The 17,852-nt window shown below is 48.3% G+C and overlaps 8 protein-coding genes across 8 annotated transcripts; 4 read left to right on the top strand and 4 right to left on the bottom strand.

Annotated features, from left to right (window-relative positions):
- Nucleotides 1–1,303: 1,303 nt before the first annotated feature.
- N7500_007231 (NADH:ubiquinone oxidoreductase subunit NDUFA3) lies at nt 1,304–1,628 on the bottom strand (the record flags this gene model as incomplete). The annotated part of the gene is made up of 2 exons (XM_056678375.1): nt 1,304–1,350; nt 1,445–1,628. Coding segments are annotated over 2 exons (231 nt in total), but the record flags the coding sequence as incomplete, so codon positions are not given.
- A 345-nt stretch (nt 1,629–1,973) lies between these two features.
- On the top strand, nt 1,974–2,299 carry N7500_007230 (Oligosaccharyl transferase complex subunit Wbp1; the record flags this gene model as incomplete). The annotated part of the gene is given in 2 exon segments (XM_056678374.1): nt 1,974–2,141; nt 2,159–2,299. 2 exon segments carry the CDS (start codon nt 1,974–1,976, stop codon nt 2,297–2,299), a joined length of 309 nt encoding a protein of 102 aa, XP_056533374.1.
- A 75-nt stretch (nt 2,300–2,374) lies between these two features.
- Nucleotides 2,375–3,503, top strand: N7500_007229 (dolichyl-diphosphooligosaccharide-protein glycotransferase; the record flags this gene model as incomplete). Its single annotated transcript, XM_056678373.1, has 2 exons — nt 2,375–3,028; nt 3,084–3,503. The coding sequence occupies 2 exons, from the start codon at nt 2,375–2,377 to the stop codon at nt 3,501–3,503; spliced, it is 1,074 nt and encodes a 357-aa protein (XP_056533373.1).
- Nucleotides 3,504–4,324: 821 nt separating this feature from the next.
- N7500_007228 (PET191 family protein) lies at nt 4,325–4,896 on the bottom strand (the record flags this gene model as incomplete). The annotated part of the gene is made up of 3 exons (XM_056678372.1): nt 4,325–4,517; nt 4,608–4,749; nt 4,872–4,896. 3 exons carry the CDS (start codon nt 4,894–4,896, stop codon nt 4,325–4,327), a joined length of 360 nt encoding a protein of 119 aa, XP_056533372.1.
- Nucleotides 4,897–5,178: 282 nt separating this feature from the next.
- On the top strand, nt 5,179–6,768 carry N7500_007227 (sterol esterase; the record flags this gene model as incomplete). The annotated part of the gene is made up of 3 exons (XM_056678371.1): nt 5,179–5,213; nt 5,269–5,348; nt 5,402–6,768. 3 exons carry the CDS (start codon nt 5,179–5,181, stop codon nt 6,766–6,768), a joined length of 1,482 nt encoding a protein of 493 aa, XP_056533371.1.
- Nucleotides 6,769–8,001: 1,233 nt separating this feature from the next.
- On the top strand, nt 8,002–8,733 carry N7500_007226 (uncharacterized protein; the record flags this gene model as incomplete). Its single annotated transcript, XM_056678370.1, has 1 exon — nt 8,002–8,733. The coding sequence occupies one exon, from the start codon at nt 8,002–8,004 to the stop codon at nt 8,731–8,733; it is 732 nt and encodes a 243-aa protein (XP_056533370.1).
- Nucleotides 8,734–9,326: 593 nt separating this feature from the next.
- On the bottom strand, nt 9,327–11,069 carry N7500_007225 (putative tannase; the record flags this gene model as incomplete). Its single annotated transcript, XM_056678369.1, has 1 exon — nt 9,327–11,069. One exon carries the CDS (start codon nt 11,067–11,069, stop codon nt 9,327–9,329), a length of 1,743 nt encoding a protein of 580 aa, XP_056533369.1.
- A 1,209-nt stretch (nt 11,070–12,278) lies between these two features.
- N7500_007224 (uncharacterized protein) lies at nt 12,279–17,676 on the bottom strand (the record flags this gene model as incomplete). The annotated part of the gene is made up of 9 exons (XM_056678368.1): nt 12,279–15,366; nt 15,419–15,997; nt 16,058–16,082; nt 16,138–16,308; nt 16,366–16,452; nt 16,554–16,622; nt 16,678–16,891; nt 16,960–16,997; nt 17,052–17,676. 9 exons carry the CDS (start codon nt 17,674–17,676, stop codon nt 12,279–12,281), a joined length of 4,896 nt encoding a protein of 1,631 aa, XP_056533368.1.
- Nucleotides 17,677–17,852: the final 176 nt, after the last annotated feature.

Genomic DNA, 17,852 nt, shown 5'->3' with positions numbered 1-17,852 from the left:
CTATGATCTCTTCTTCATCTCCATCCAACTTATGGCCCATTTGATGCTTTCTTCCTGGAATATCTCCAAAATGCTCCTAGGAATAATGTTGATGTCTATGAAAACCTCCTGGACACTCTTTACGCCTTTCTCTCTCTCTCGGCCACAATTCTCAAATTCCTAGTTTGTCTCTAGTCCAGGAACTCCAGACTAAGCCAAATATGTTCAATGTTTTACTTCCCACTTCCCATTGGACATGAATTCCACGTCTTTTTTTTTTCCACCCATGGACTTCCACTTGAACTGAACCCAATTGCTCTCCAGTAGGAGCTTGGACTTCCCGTGGATCTCCTGCTTTTTCTCCCATGCTTCTGTGCAACTGGCCAGCCAGGAGTAGGAGTGATGTGTCTTGATCGAGTTTACGAAAAGGTGGCCCGCACTTCAGCGTTTTGTTTGTTTCTGTCTCTGGTCTCATGGATTCCGGGAATACTCACCCAATAATGCGATCTTTTTCGTTGGTTTAACGGTGTACAGGATTTTGCGTTGTTAGCAATTTTTTCTTTGGTTTCGTTTTTCCCTTGAAAGGGCGGGGGTCATTGTGTTTTACTTTTTTATTTTCCTTTGGTTTGCGAGAGCGTTGTGCTTCGATAAACTAAGGCGGGTGACCTACATGTAGATATGAGCATTTGCGGCGTTGGTCCGTATGTGATTGACGTTGACGTTATGATGTGCAAGGTCGTGGATTGACTCCATGATTTTAATGAATCTCTTTCTCTGCATAATTTCTTACCTTGAATGCGTCAATATATCACACTAAATTTACTCATGCTTTTTTCGAGGGTTGCAGCTTCGCAATATAGCGCAAATCCTGTAATTGATTATGTGTGCAATTGATCAGGTGCTGCAGGTAGTATTAAATATAGCGCGAGCAGCCTGCCTCCTTTGTGGGAAGTCCATTTTAGGCTGTTCGTCGGCAAGAATGCAATTATTTGTATGGTAGCCAAGACACTTGAAACGTAGAAAAGCGAATGATGTCGATTATATGATTGCACAAAACATAGTACATACACTGTAGCGCCGGGCTCGACATTCGGCGTATACGCAACAAATATTGGTATCAAAGCATTTTGATAGCTAGGAGAGTTTGCCCCGGAACAAGTCTTTTCGGTTGCCGACACTGATGCGATGGGACTTGTGCATCAGTCTAGTGGCACAGCCAACTCATCTCCAGCCATCCGCTGAATTTATTCCTCCCAGGCTTGGAAAATACACGAAATTCTCTCGTACTGCCGATAACTTGACATTTTCGTAGTTGCGAACTCGTTTATTCGTCATCGTAGCCCTGGGGAATCACTCGCGGACCCTGCGGAACTGTACAAATTGAAGAGATTGATTAGGTTCAAGTTACTTGAATATGGGTTTGATGCTCGTGCACCGATTTGTAGGAATTTAATGGGGCTCATACTGGGATATGTCAGAGGAATGGGCTCAGGGTCGACGTCACCGAGGGCGCGGCGGATGGGGGGAATAGTGGCCAGCGCAACGGGACCCATGGCGCCGATGCAGATAGCAGCGAGGATAGCTGGCTTCTCATGCGCAGCCCAGCGAATGTAGCGGAGGGGGTGGACCAGAACTGAGGGGTAGACATGGCTGTGGAAAGAGGTCGTTGGCGACCGGTCGGGGTTTTTTGCGACGAGGTTGGGAGGTCAATGCCTGAATAATAGAAGTAAACTGTTCAGACGCACACGAATGAACAGATACACCGATCCACTTGGTGGTTGTTGAGTAGCAGAGAGAAGAGAAGCAAAATTGAAGCCGCAGGGACGAGGTGAAGTTGAAGTTCGGAGATGCGGACCCAGCGCTCTCAGGTCTTGGCACTTGCCCATTAAACACGTCGCCCTTTCATGGCTATCTATACAACTTGTATCTTCAACCACCTTCCTTTATTTACTTCTTTTTGATCCTTCCGCTCCGCTGTGCGGAATTTGTTCAAAATGAGGTGGTGTCTTGCGTTGCTTATTTGTTGCTTCCTGGCTGTGGTAAATGCGCTGAGTAGCTCCGGCAGTCGCCTGTTGGCTATTCTGGAAGACACAGAACAGAAGAACCTATACTCCACGTTGTGGACAGACCTAGAGGGTAGTGTACTCCGCCTCAATCCAAAGGTTTCTTGCTAACCCAGAGTCCAGCACGGGGATACGATGTCTCAATCGAATCTTCTAAGAGTGACCAGCTTGCTCTGTTCAAGCATGGCGAAAGAGCTTACGACCACCTCCTGATCCTCCCTCCCAAGTCCAAAGGTGGGCATACCCGATTCAATTGATCCAATTTCTAGTCAATTGACCTAATTATACAGGCCTCGGCCCTTCCTTGACCCCCCAAACACATCCTCGACTTCATGAACAAGGATGGCAACATCCTCCTCGCACTTTCTGGCAAGAGTGCCACGTCCAGCGCCATCAGCTCTCTTCTGCTCGAACTCGACATTCACCTCTCCACCGATCGTTCGCAGGTTATCGTCGACCACTTCAACTACGACACCCTCTCGGCCGCCGAGAAGCATGACGTCCTTGTCCTCCAGCGTCCTGGACCCCTTCGTCCTGATGTCAAGGCCTTCTTTGATGGCGAAGGTGTTCTTGCCCTCCCTCGAGTTGCACCCCAGACTCTCGGTGGTGATAGCGCCCTCCTCTCTCCGATCCTCAAGGCCCCCGCCACTGCCTACAGCTACAACCCTAAGGAGGGGACGCCCGCGCCGGAGGATATCCTGGCTACTGGTTCGCAGCTGAACGTTGTTTCTGCTATGCAGGCGCGCAACTCTGCCCGCTTCACTGTTCTTGGATCAGTGGAGTCTTTGGAGGACAAGTGGTTCTCTGCCTCCGTCAAGACGCCCAACGGCAAGAAGACTCCTACCGTGAACCGCGAGTTCGCTAAGCAGTTGACTGCTTGGGCCTTTAAGGAGACCGGTGTCTTGAAGGTCGACAAGGTCGAGCATCACCTTGCCACTGAGGGCGCAGAGTTGAACCCCTCGATCTACCGGATCAAGAATGAGACTGTACGTGAAACAACACATTGATTTTTCTTCCATACTAACCATTGTTTGTCTGCAGATCTACAGCATCGAGGTTTCCGAGTACGTCTATGACAAGTGGGTTCCCTTCGAGGTTCCCGCCGGCGACGCGCTCCAGCTTGAGTTCACCATGCTCTCGCCCTTCCACCGCCTGACCCTTCAGCCCACCAGCCGCACCGATACCAGCACCGTGTTCAGCACCCAGTTCTTGACCCCCGATCAGCACGGTATCTTCTCCTTCCGCGTCAACTACAAGCGTCCCTTCTTCACCTCCATCGAAGAGAAGCACGAGGTCACCAACCGCCACTTCGCGCACGACGAGTACCCGCGCAGCTGGGCTATTACTGGCGGATGGGTATGGATTGCCGGTCTTTGGTCGGTGATTGGAGGTTTTTTGGCTTTCGTCATTGTCTGGCTCTACTCTGCGCCTGTGGCTGATAAGCTTAAGAAGACTCAGTAGATCTATATTTATCTCTGTATGCATTGTACTGTCTGTCTATGATTTTCAATTTTCTTGCATGATCTTGATCCCCCAATGAACACATTAGGTCCTGAAGATGACCAATTTTCAACGATATGATTTCCTGTGCCCCTTTCTCTGCATAGGTTCACTAGTTACACTATTTGATCAAGGCGTTATCAATTTCGCAGCACATATTCCGATGGTGGGAGTATAGGACGTATGTGCTAGCTGCAGAGAACTATAAACAATGATAAGTTACTCCGTACAGGGAGCATCTCTGATATTAATTTTCGGGCCTATACAGTTGCGGAAGTAAACTGAAATCGTGGAAAGTAGTATCATGTACATTGCCATCGTGTCAACTCTCAACGGACCAACACAGAAAAGAATATATTGGTTTGATCTGTACTTGGGTTAGTTAGATCCACAAGGAAAAAAGAACCGTACGACAATGCACACCTCGCATGTGGTCCTCTCAGGTGAAGACACTCATAAGCCGCCGCACGATATGTCTTACCCCTACATCATCTGCAAGCAGGACCGGGCCCTGCCACCAGCTATATAGAGCCTCTTGGCCTTGAAGATGGGCGGGCCTGGCAGTACCCACCACCTGCCGAGCTCACATTCGCTGTTCCTGGGTATGTCCGATCACCTGGGGGTGTTTGGGAGAGATAGTGAAGGTGTAATGTGCATTATCAGAATTGGGTATGAAGAATCTCAGTCGAACTTGAGAGAAGTGAGTATGAGAAATATATGTTTTAAGCGTAACCGAACTCCGGGCCATGCCAGCATGTAATCAGCGAATCCAAATACCCTTTTTACAGGCCCCTTGTCTTCTCTGGATCCATCTGTACTTCGTTTCCGCTGATTTCCTTGACCGTCTGGTATGCAGGTTGTCCAGCATATAGTTGTCCCCCAGACGAGTTGTTTGAATTCCCGCTCTCCGCATCCCCGGATACCGAGATGGGCTTATTGCCACGGAAGCGCTTGCGCATATCGATCATACCACGCCTGTGCCGAGGTAAATTGCAATGATTAGCTAGGATTGTCCCTTTTGTTCAATATAGCCGGCCCAGAATCGAGGCTCGACTCCCGACTCACTTGCACTCGCCGAATCCTTTCCGCAGCTGCTGGCATTTCGTGGGTAACTCCTCGGCGAGAGGAGAGCTGAGACATTCACGGGGCGTATGACGTTGGACCATGATGCAGTCCGACTCCTGAAGGCATTGGGCCAGAGCCTTCCCTGGATGATCAATTTGTGGTCAGTTTTTGTTATGGTCAACGGAGGGTTGGGGTATAAGATCCAGGTGGGCCAGAAACGTGACCTCCCCTTCAACGGTTGTGCGACTCGGGGGTGTGACGTACGGATATCATTGCATGAACTGGGCATGTTGACACGACCTTGTGGACGAATGCGCAACCACAAACGGTTAAAGAGCAAAAGAACGAGGCCCCCGGTGGAACGCGGCAAATTTGGGTTGTCAGATATCTCGACGCTGATTGGTGGACGTGGAGACTCCCCGGATGAGATAAGCATCGCTATCACATGTCGTTGATGACGTCGAGGCACTTTCATCACTTGTTTCGCGCTTTTAAATGTTTGTAACATCTCTGTCTCTTGCATAACATCTCTAAGTGTACATGCACATATGCATGAAAATTGTCGTTAATCATGGCACGAGTCCCGCTCATTGGAAGACTGTTCTGGTGAGGAACTCCAAGCTTCAACAAAGGATGCAGTAACTGATCTTCACATCATTAGGTATGAGTACCTAGCTCTCTTCGGGTCTTTGATTCTTGTCCTTCTTGAGACAATCATCCACTTAATTACTTGGTGTCTTCGTCAGTGGAAAATCATCGAACAATGGATGACATCAACACTAACCCCTAGCCAGCAAGCCCTATCATTAAATTTTGCTACGGTCAATCCAAAGCCCTTTTCAACCTTTTGATTCCTAACGAACGCCGCTCCAAGCGTACAAAAGAGGAAAAATTCGCCAGCTCTATTGCAGACGCATCTGATTTCACTGAGATATGTGCCCTCTTCGGGTACCAAGCCGAGGAGCACATTGTACAAACGAACGATGGTTACCTCCTTGGACTTCATCGGCTGGCATATCGAAAGGGAGAAGAAAACATGCGCGTCAACTATGGTCCCAGTGGGACTCGGAAGAAGGTTGTCTACCTCCACCACGGCCTGCTCATGTCAAGTGAGGTGTGGGTAGCCTTGACAAACGAGCAGCGGTGCCTGCCTTTCCAGCTGGTAGAAAGAGGATACGATGTATGGCTGGGAAACAACCGTGGAAATAAGTACTCCAAGAAGTCGATCCGATTCTCGCCTGGTTCCAACGAGTTCTGGGATTTCTCTATTGATCAGTTCGCCTTCTCTGATATCCCCAACAGCATTGAGTACATCCTCGAGGTAACAAATCAGCCGTCGTTGTCTTACATCGGATTCTCCCAAGGAACAGCACAGGCATTCGCTACACTTGCTATTCATCCATTGCTTAACCAGAAGATTGATGTGTTTGTGGCACTTGCACCTGCCATGGCACCTTCAGGTCTCCGCAATCGCATTGTTGATTCACTAATGAAAGCCTCTCCGGACTTTTTGTTCCTGTTGTTCGGTCGACGTAGCATCCTGTCCTCGACAACCATGTGGCAAACGATACTCTACCCGCCAATCTTTGTGCGCATCATCGACACAGCTCTCAGAGCCCTCTTCAACTGGAAGTGTCGCAACATCAGTCAAACACAAAAGCTTGCAGCTTATTTGCATCTTTATTCCTTCACCAGCACCAAGTCTGTCGTACATTGGTTCCAAATTATTCGGAATAAGAACTTCCAGTTCTACGATGATGAAATCTATGCCCCCCTCAGCATGGCTGCCAGCGAGCGTTTTTACAAACCGGTTCAATACCCTACTCGCAACATCAAGACTCCCATTGTTCTCCTGTACGGTGATAGCGACAGTCTAGTTGATATCGGAGTGATGCTGAAGGGGCTGCCACACGACACAGTCGCCCAGGCGATTCCGACCTACGAGCATCTAGACTTTTTGTGGGCCTCCGACGTTGACCGCCAAGTCTTCGGTTATGTGTTCAATGCACTCGAGACCTATAGCCGGGGTGGCCCGTCGGCTGGCAGCAGTACGGGGTCTGAAAAACATGGGCTTTCAGCCGATGGCCGTGTTTCCAATACAAAGGCCGCCCGAAAAACCTCCGTCTTCCCCAGCGATGTAGCCTTCGGGGCCACTCCCTGAACGGACTAACATTTACATGTACAACATACATACAAATTTTCTTGTGGTTGAGCGGGGTCATGGCTTGCTCGGTCAATCGCCACAGCCGTCGTCGGGTGTATTGAGTGGATTATGGGATGCCTTTGTACGGTACCGATTCATGAAAATATGGTGTGTTGCGTGGACGGTGGACGGGTTGCCACCTGTCCGGTGCTTGGCATGAGAAATTCCAGCAGAGTTTTCTAGGAATACGATGCCTAAATACACCGAAGTGGCGTCAAGAGGTGGGAGGTTCCGACCTTCCCGTGTGCCTAACCATGTACCACGTAGAGCATCAGAATTAAACCGAGTGAGGTGACCCAACCTCGTATCCGCAGCCTCGATACACTGGGCACAATCGAGGTAGGCACTAGGGCTGAGTGATAATCTAACCACCTTCCCAACACGTTTCGGCCTAAAAGATAAGCTTTGATTAAGTCGATCATTGGAGAACTCGAGGGGGATTTCTTATATTAATTGTCCATCGTGAGGCATAAGAGTTGATATTCAGGGGCGTACGGATGTCAGACAGGTGGCGTACTTCCACAAGCCCAATAAGGGACTGTCAATAAATAAATAAATCAGAATCAAGAACAAAGGCGCAGTTGAAAACTTTTTGCCCGAAATCTCTGTGGGCTATGATTCGATCTAGACCTGGCGCCTATCTCCACAATGCAGGCTAACGTTGGCCGAACAAGTCATATTGAACAGCGAATCGAAAGAGAAAAAAATATTAGAATTCAGGAACCACGCCACCCATGGAACTCCCATGGAATCATTATTGGTGAATGCATTCGGGTTGGTCCGACCAGATCTCTGTTCCTGAGTCCAGCAATGGTCACCAATAGGATCATTAGGAATGATATTGTCTAGTGCCGTCTAGTCAGGCACCGGCCACATGGATACACATGGTGAACCCAAATTCATGGCATGGGCTTTACGGCCTATCAAACGCCTGCCACGCCAAAATCTGACACGCCCAATGCCCTCTCCATTGACTCCACCCCGTTGAATAAAATGGCGCGCTATGCCCTCCATCTCCTCTTTTTTTCCTCTCTCCATCACTATCCTTTGAATCACACTCATTTAGATTCTTTCCTTGAGGCTGAGCCTTCTTACAACACTTTCTTTAACAGTCTGTAGATCAGACTAAAGTCCCTCTTTCAAACACCACCTCAACACTCCCTCTTTCAATCTCCAATTCTTCAAGCCAATATGCGCTTCAACGTTATCGGCCTCTCGGCCCTTCTGGCAATCACTGCCTCTGCCCTTCCCGTCGCCGTTCGCGACGTGGAGACGGTCTATGAAACCGTCTATGAAACCGTCTACCAGACTGTCGGTTCGGTCAATGCGCCGACCAACCTCCCCGTCCAGGAGAACGTCATTCTTCCAACCACCGCTGTCCCTACCACGACCAGCATCCCAACTCTGAATGTCCCCACTGTCGTGCCCACCGTCGTGCCCACTGTCGCACCGTCGAGCACCACCAACGCTCCCTCCAGCGCCAGCAGCGCTCCCGCCACCGGCAGCGGTGTCTCCATCGTCAACAACCTCCCCCAAACCGTCTACCTGTGGGTTGTGACCGAGAACCCCGGTGAAATGCAGACCCTCGCATCCGGCGAGACCTTCCACGACACCTGGCTCACCAACTCCAACGGCGGCGGTATCTCCATCAAGATGTCGACCACCGAGGTCTGCGACGACGTCCTGCAGTTCGAGTACACCCAGTCCGGTGAGGTCCTCTTCTGGGATATGTCTTCCATCAACCTGTCCAAGACCTCTGAGTTCGTCGCCGCCGGATTCGCTGTCACCATCAGCGACGAGTCCTGCCCCACATCTACCTGCGCTCCTGGTGATGCCTACTGTGTCGAGTCTTACCAGCTGCCTGATGATGTCAATACCCTGGCTTGCGGTATCGATGCCGCCTACACCCTGACTCTGGGTTAGAGTTGCTTGGGTTTGAATTCTAGGTGTTTATTTGGATATACCTTTGGGTTACAGGGGGAGTTTCTTATGAACAAATTGCAAAGTACAAAATTACAAAGCACAAATTAGGTCTTCTTTTTTTGGATATAGTTTATAGATGTGAAACGAAAATTGAAAAGTCTTTAGATTAAAAACTTTTAAATATCTCGACGCCAGTTTCATTGAGCATTTGCAGGCTATGTGTAATGTTAGTGCATGGGGTCCATGGTCCAATTTCATACTTCCACATGTAACGTACGAGGAATAAGTGATGCTACAACGTTGTACAGCGTATGAGGGCCGTCCATGCTGACGGACACGCATGTGCTTCGATGATCCCATCTGGTGCAAAATAGCCCCATGGTCACTTTTTACAATACAGCAGATGAATAGAAAGTGGTATCCAGCAGAAAATAATGAAAATAGAATCCTAATATTGTCAGAAATCCAGACCCCTCTAGGGCTGAATTAGGGCTAATTGGCAACCTAATCTCCATTTTCCAATTTCCAGTCTTCGACCACTCACACAAGACATCCTTGGCATGCTCGGGGGTCCTTTGTACATAAAATATAACCTAGTACACAGGCAGCTTGAAAGCAGGGAAAGAGTAAGTCCAGCTATCAATCGAGGTCTTATCATCAACACACTCAAACGAGCTGTTACTCTTCCAAAGCGGACGAGTAGGCCACTGGCAAAGCATCTGCGTTTCACCCTCATAATTTCCAGACGAGACAGTCGCATTCAACCGGGAAGGCTGAACCCCGTTCTCAACCCACTCAATCATAGTCTGCATATTATTCTCCGGGAACGGGCCGGGCTGGAGGGTATTAGTGCCGCAGTGCGCAGCACCGGGGATAAGGTAGAACTGGTACCAATCGGCGAGTTCCTTGAGACTATCGCGCGCAGACAAATGCGGATACATGACCGAGCGGACGGATTGCCAGTAATGCACGGAAGATGCAGCAGGGATACTGGGGTCCGATTCACCGTGGTAGTGTAGCAGTTTTCCGCCGGAGGATTGGAAAGGTGTCAGATCCGGCAGGGTAGTCTGTAGACTATCCATGTAGCGAATCATTCCGATGTTCATCCACTCGACGAGGGTGTCGTAGGTAACGTTTTCGAGATTGGAGAGGTTGGAGAGATTGAGGAGCTGAATGAATTTGGTCACATATTCGCCGCCAGTCGAAGGGATGCTGATTTCCCATTTGCTGGTCGCGTTGTTCCACTGCGTATCTCCGTCGCTGAGCTCAGAGCCGATCTGCCAGGATAGATAGGCGCGCTCGCCCTTTGAGTTGTGGAGACCGTCGTAGATTGTTTGAGCGACTCTCACGCCTTGGGCGGTGACTTTGCCGCTCTGTTCGGGTTGGTAGGAGGTGCTTGTGCCGTCAGCGCGTTTGCTGAAGCCGAAACCTAGGGAAGTGCTGGTTTCTGCTGCGCAGTAGTATTCCTCGCCGATGATGGAGCTCAGGTTGAAGTTGAGCTTGCAGAGGTCGGTGCGGGAGACGACGCCGTCGGCTCGGCCGTCGAGGGGATCGCAGGCAGCGATTGTGGCATTGACTATCTTTGCCAATTCGCAAGGAGGCGGGTAGTAATCGAGGGTTTGCTCGACTGTAGCTGGGAAGACGTGGTGGACTTGCTGTTGACCGAAACGGAAGGCCGGAGCTCCGGTGATCGCACCGTCGTACTCCTCTCCGTAACGCTGGATCTGGCTCATACCCTCACGGCCGCCGTCAGAACAGCCTTCATAGTAGGTGTAGACCTTGGCAGAAGCAGACATGCCATAGAATCCCTTGGTGAGAGCCTTTCCGATCTTGGTCATTTCGCCTAGAGCTTGGTATCCGAACATGTAGGTTGCATCCCAGTTGATGGTTCCGTTGCCGTATAGGACCACGTCGTCGTAGCTGTAATTGAAGGCATCATAACCTGCGCTGGTGGCACCACTGACAGCACCGTACTCGAGACCGCCGGTTGCATCGCTAGATAGAGAGAAGCCACCACCGCCGGCGACATAGAAACGCTTCTTGAAGTCGGAGGGCTTCGGGAAGGCATACTTGACGACGATGGAGTCTCCCTTTCCAGTGTGCTCGTATGTTACGGTCACATTGCAGTAGGAGTATGTCTCGGTGCTCCCCATGCCAGCGCTAGCATTGTAGACGGCACTGGCAGTCACAGCGGATGGGATCATGCTAATACCTAGCAGAGTGCCATTGGAAGGCAGGGCAGACTGCACATTAGAGACGGTACAGACATCAGCAAGCGAGGCAGCGCTTGCCGATGCTGCCAGGGCTGCAACAGATGCGCCCCAGGCGACACGCATGTTGAAGTATATCAAATGAATAGATGTAAATGAAATGAATGAGTGTCAATATGAAATTTCACCGAGTGTAAAGAGCTGGGGGATCAATAGGAACACCAGAGGTAAGGCTGTACTTATATCATCTTTGGGGATCTACATAATATGATAATGATCTGTTTCTAGTTTCTAGCAACTGGAGCGCAGATCATGCGTGAACCCGCCGCGTCGCCTGCAATTAAACCATGAAACCATATCTTGAATCACTGATCAGACTATGTCGGCGTGGATACTTGGTCGTCGTCATCTAACACCCATCGCAAGGCACAGCTCAGAATAGGTTAGCAATAAGACCTAAAGGGAAACGGATCCTCATAGCCCAGGCCTCATAGCCCAAGGTATAGTTCAATTCAAGCTTCGGAATTAAGGGGTACGGAGTAATTCATTTCCTCAGAGAGACGTGTCCACCAGTAATGGGGCAGGACGTTCCTAGTTTATTTTAAGTTTGATATGACCGGGTAAGGTTTATTCCCTTATGCTTAAGATCTAACCCTAAAGCTCATCCATGGTCCAGCGACCGCGTCATTCTCATGTGTATACGCGTGGCCATCTATACCTACTAGGTCTAGGGTCTAAATTAGGTTATAAACTAAACAGTTATACTAAGAATTCTAAATATATGACTTGGAAATCCGAGAAACTAAGTAGTTCAATCCGTGGATTTATTTGTACTTCTTTACTAGCAAGGTCCACGGGAGCTCGTCAGGGCATCAACTGAGAGCTTGGAAACAATACTTCACAACGACAACGAGTCTTTGCGAAATCACGCGTAATCCCTGCACAACGGGTTGAGATCCCTCGTTAGCCGCAGTCTTCCATCCCGATCGAACATCATTGTGAACATTTTTCATCACCGCTCATCAGAAATAGGTAGAAATAACTTAGAAAGTTTTAGTCACAACAGGCCGTTTCTTGTTCTTCCGACATTCTGACAGATAGTTGTTTTGACTTATCTTTATTCCTCAATAGAGGGAGGTTGGCCGGTTGCTTGAATCGTTCAATCAATGGACGAAAAACTAGTCAAATGCGAGAAGAAAAGTAAGTTTGAATCGCTTGCACTAACACAGGAAAAACAAAAACAAATATGTTGCTACTTTTCTAGTATGTCTTAAGCTAGCGGCAATGTGGTCTGTACAAGGTGATTGATGAGTAGGTAAATATATGCTTCGCTGATCAAACTGTCCAGTAGCCAGATGGCCCGGACAGGTGGTCTACCCATAACGAGTCACGGCGCTCTTCGCGCTCTTCTGAAGAATGAACCACCCAACAACTGGGCAAATGGCATTTCCTCGTAGCCTGGGGCCAACGACTGATAAGATCGAGATTTCCAGAGCCAGGTGCTTGCGGCAACATGTGAAGAAGCCATGTGAGATCGTAGAAATCGGGGTTTTTTCTTGCGGCATTGAGTACTTCATTGGTGATTTTGATATGCAGATTGTGGTTGAGAATGGCAAGTATTGTTTTGAAGTGTCCTTTCTCCATGATGATGCCCATAACATCTTGAGGGATCGGGAAGTTGCGCTCCACCAAGAACCAGACAAGTCGGGCCAAGAAGTCATGTTCGTTGTATAATTTGTCGTCTCGAATGTTAAATGAAGATCTTGCAAGTTCGAATACCCCTTGATCGTCAAGTGAGTTTCGGTCTTTTATCGAGTTGTCGGAACTTGTAATACCCTCAAGCATGCCTTTGGAAATCTCCACACTGGTATATTCCAGTAGAATGTCCGACACTTCCTCGCTGAATATACAGCGAGTTTGCCAAAGACGCTCCCAAACTAGCTGGAAGTTCAAAGGACGCTTTTCATCTAACAGAATACGAATGATGCTGCCAGAATACGAAGGCGAGTTAGCTGCAACCAAAAGGATCTCTTCAGTGATAGGAACTTTGGAATCCAAGCGAGCGAGAAGCAGCATCAAGTCTTGCGCCATGACTGGAAAGTAGGAGGCATCTGGATAGGAGAAGATGCTTTTGACCAAGTCCTCAGAAACCGAAAAATCCAGGTTTCGGAGCTTGAGAAGTGCGTGCTTGCTACTAAATCTTTTGGCATTTTCAAATGCCTTGTGGGTAACTTGGACCTCTGGGACGTGGGTCAAGACCACTTCCAAAGCCCCCCTATTTCCCGCGAGTACTTCGACAAGCTGCTCATCAACAGAAACGAGACCTCGGTGAAGAAGAATTTCAATAACTTCCCCACCATCAAAGTGATCAGTTGCTATCTTCTGAATGATTTCCGGGACGGGTGGCTCATCTCGAGTCCGGTCGAGAAGAACTTGAAAGATGAGAGGATTGGCAAATGCGTGAGCGAAAACACTTTTTGGTATACCGGAACTGGATGCACGGTCTAGAAGTATAGACATTGTACTTGGGCTCATAAGCCAATTTTGAGCTGCGACACATAATACATCCTCAGTCACAACATACTCAGGCCCAAGACAGCCAAGTATAAACTCAATGAGAGATCCCAGCTCTGGGGTTGTGACCTGCTCTGAAAAGTTTTCTAATGCTCCACACAACACTTTCTCTGTGATCGACGTATTCGGGCCACCAATCGCAACCAGCAGCTGTAATGATTTTAAATTCTTTCGCCGAGCGATTTTCAACAGGAGTTCTTCTGAAACGAAACCGGCCTGCTGTCGACGAAGAATTGTTATCAGGCTCCGATTTGCCTCCTGGGGCCAAATAATCATGGTTTGCGACAGGGTGTTTTCGTCTATCAAGCAATCTGGGCCGCAGCTATCCAGCAGGGTCTGGAAGATTGAAAATCCTTGATCCCAGTTTTCAAGAGCTTTAAGGAATAATCCATACCCTATTGTTATCTCATGGTCTTTGTCTTTGAGGAAAACCCCAAGAATCCTGGCATCCCGCCAATTACTGGCGGCCGCAACCAAAAGTTGATCTGTAATCACGATCTTTTGCCCATAAATCTCAAGAAAGACTTCCATGAGATCGAGGGTTAGACTTTTGACCAGCGTTTCAAGGTGACGGTTTTCCCAAAAGCCTGGTCGTAAGATGATTCGGAACCATAGCCTCGCCACTTCTAGGTTAGTCGTAACTCTTGCTAGCAAGAAAAGCCCGCCTTCCAATGGCCCAACCGCTCTATCAAGCCATTCAAGCACCATTCTTAGGATTTTCTCAGCATGAGGGCTTGTTGCTGCGCCCCAGAAAATCGAATCCAGGTGGAACTTTAGCCTTGGCCCATCTTTGAAAAGGAGCAGCCTGAGTAGGGAAGATCCGCACTTTTTATTTTTCGCCGCGTATTCTCCGACGAGATCCTTGATTTGGACAGTTCCATCGGGATTTAGGTACTCTAGCTCTCCCAATTTCTGAAGCTTGGCAAGAACCATTTTCAATGATGTTTCTCCTTCCTTGGAGTCATCAATCACCTCCATAATTTCTTCTATATGACATGCCTTCGATGAAGCCTCTAACAGAACAGCCAAGAGTGAAAGATGGCCCTCTCTGGCAGCACAAACGAAGGAACAACTATCCCAGTCATTTATGACTCCGGCTGTATTCCTGTGAGGCTTTTCTCCCATCTCCAATAGACTTTTGGCAGTGTGTATGAGACCAATGCTTGAGGCCATCATAAGAGGGGAAGGGAGACTCTCGAAAGTCATGTACCATGTGGGAACTGTATAGAAGGGATATTCTCTGCATCGCATCCAATTAGAGTAGCATTGTCGATGCAGAAATATATGATCAATCGTATCTTGAAGATCTTCCAGTGTACATCGAGAAGACAATTTCAGATGCCCATCCCAGAACCGAGCCGCATAGTTCAGCAGTGACTTATCTTCAGAGTTGAACTCATTCAAGCGGTAATCCCTGTATTCATAGATTTCAAGAAGCGCTCTTTCCAATATAACTCGATGCGCGAGTTCCGCTGACAGATGAAAGAAGCTGACTTTGGTTCGGGCATGCTCAGAAATCAAGAACTCCTTGACAGAGAAGTGAGCTAGGCGAATGGTATTGTCTGCATTGAGAGTGACGAGCGATGTTGTACATATCTCAACGACACTGTCAGTGAAGGAAAGCCCAGCGACAGTTCGAACAGCATCCAGTGTCAGCGGCGCGAGGGAGAAGCTGAGCCAAGTAAGAATTTTGAGCGCTTCTTCTTGGTACATTTTATCAATCGCGAGCAGAATACGCTGATATGACTCTTCAAGCGAGTGAGGGACTGAGGCTAAGGCATCTTCGATATCAACCTTTTTGTGACAATTTTCAAGTCGTTTGATTTGGAGGTCGGCCCATCGGAATCGCCTATAATGAATCTCAGTACAAGAGCATTGCTGTGTTCACCCTTAAAACTTACCTATCGGGAAATTCCAGAAGTCTTTCTTCGATTGCTTCAAGTATGGTTGGATTGACATCTTTCCATCTACTCAAATTGCCATGTCTCAGTTCAAATTTGATATATGTCTGAGCATCTTCGCCCAGATTAGCCTCCAGGTCGAAACCTGTACAACTCTGCAGCTTTTTTTGGATATGAGGATCAGGCCGGCTTGTTGCGAGAAGATGCAGCTTTTTTCCATGTTCCTCGATCAGGTCTTCTATGAATTGAAGCAAAGAATCTCTTTCTTTTCTTAAAGGCTCCTGAGGACATTCATCCAAAGCGTCGAAGACAATGAAGAGGTCACCGGATAAGGCTGATATTATGCCGTTCAAGACCTCAAGTAGCTGTGCATAATCTGGCTCTCTGTTGATTCTATGTTGATTCCACAATTCTTGTAAGGAGGCTGGCAACGGATTGGGCGCAATCTGACGGAGAAGACACCTCACCATATTCTCAACGTATCGAGTCTTCTCGTCACTAAAATCAAAATACCAGTATGCAAGCACATTACAGAAGGTATCTCTGCAATGCTGCTCCATATCACGAATGATTGTGGAGCTTAAAAATGGTCAGCCAGCCAATTTCCCTGTGAATATAGCATGGTAGGATATCAAGTACCAAAGATATGATTTCCCACAACCCACTTCGCTCGATGAATTAGTATTCCTCGGTATATCTTCGGAAGTCATCTAGCTCACCAACACCATGTAGCCATAGAATGCTCCCTGCTTTCGCCTTCCAATCGGTGTACACTTGCGACTGAAGTAACCATTCTCCAGTGCCGCGAGATCGCTTCTTTTGTTTCTCATTTTGAGTTTTGGAATATTGGACCGCTGACAGCCACTCAAGAATGTCTAGCTCTTCTTTGTCTGTTTGACCTAGTCAGTATCTATGAGTCAGATGTAGTCATTTGAGTGTTCACATACTGCGAGCTCGCGAGGAGACTTCTTTCAAGTCCGCGATCACTTCATCTTTAAGAATGCTCATCATACTCTCCAACTTCTTTTTTTGCTCTGCCTTATCTCAGCTCACGGCAAGAGAAGGTTCACTGGGGCTTGAAGCTTACCCTCATCTCGAACCAACAACTTCTAGTCACCAACAACTCTGCTCATACTCTCAACAGTTCCCTTGAGATCCTCCAACGGATCGTCAACCAAAGCAGTGATACTGTGACCGAGGCGACCTGCACTCTGGTTAGTTTCATTTTTCAACGGGATTCGAATACAATATCACAGTACGTCCGCGGCTTTCGGTCCTTGTCTTCTCCACTTCAGCGGCATACTTGAGAATTGCAACGTAAACCTCAACAAGAGCATTCTCCAGGCCTTTATTGGCCTGCGTATATTCAGAAAGGTAATTGTGCTCAACTAAAGTATGGTAGGCGATAACAACGGCGAGGAACTCCGATGATGCCACGACCGAGTCACGTCGTTCAATGTCTTTTTGAAGAAGCTATTCATAATTAGCGCTGTTCGGCCAGAACCTTCCAGGATTGACACTCAAAGTCTCTAGAGTCTTACCGTCAATCCAAATGATACTATCGACCATGCAATCGATGCTAGGTCTGTCAGTCCACTTTTCGTCAATAGTGCATAAATCACATTTGCCTTACCATAACCAGTGGGATCAAAGGTCAAGACTTTTCCGATCAAGTCTTGGGCTTGCAAAGCGAAGCCGAGCATATTCTTGAATTTCTCACGTGCATCAGAATTTTTTTGCTTCTTCTCATGACCCTGGATTGCTTCGGTCTCGAGTTGCTTGTAATTTCCCTTTGCTTCTTCTTGGATCCTCCCGATGACTTCCATCGTTGGTGGAGATTCTTCAGGTTTCAGCCACTTGGTGTAATCCTCTTCCAGCCTTTCCTTTGCCACTTCCCAAAGGTCTCTTCGGTCGAGTTGACTTCCTTTCCTGGATTGGGCCTCTTCATGATTCTGGCTATTGCTTTGGGACGTGGAGTGGACGCACTCTAGGGATTCGACTGTCAATTTTGGACCAAGTAAGAGCTCTTGGTCGGGTGCTATCTCGCCCTGTCGCTCGCCATCATCATGCCCATGGGACGCATCTTGAGCATTCAGAGTATTGTCTCTTTTTTCAAGGGCTACAAGTTTCGCTGGGGATGCGATCCTGTTCACATGTCTCGCGTTCTTATCGTGGCTGGGCCGGTGAAACTGGGGAGGAATGTTCATATCAGAATCGGCGTCATCTTTCTCGCAGAAACAGCCGAAATAGCGAGCCATGTTGCTCGCGATAGAAAGAGATGACTCGGTCAGCTATGATGGTGGCCTCGATGAATATTGCAAGGCGAAAGAGAATGATACTGGGACGAGATTGAGCATTTCGAAACGCTTTCCCCCAAGGCATTACTCGTCACGCTAAATCAGGCATAGTCATGCGTGATGAGCTGGCAACCAGC

Source organism: Penicillium coprophilum, assembly GCF_028826855.1.
Source record: "Penicillium coprophilum strain IBT 35676 chromosome Unknown utg000004l_segment0_segment0, whole genome shotgun sequence".
Lineage (NCBI taxonomy): Eukaryota > Fungi > Ascomycota > Eurotiomycetes > Eurotiales > Aspergillaceae > Penicillium > Penicillium coprophilum.
Note: the sequence above shows the minus strand (reverse complement) of the source record. Positions and strands in the feature narration are given on the sequence as shown.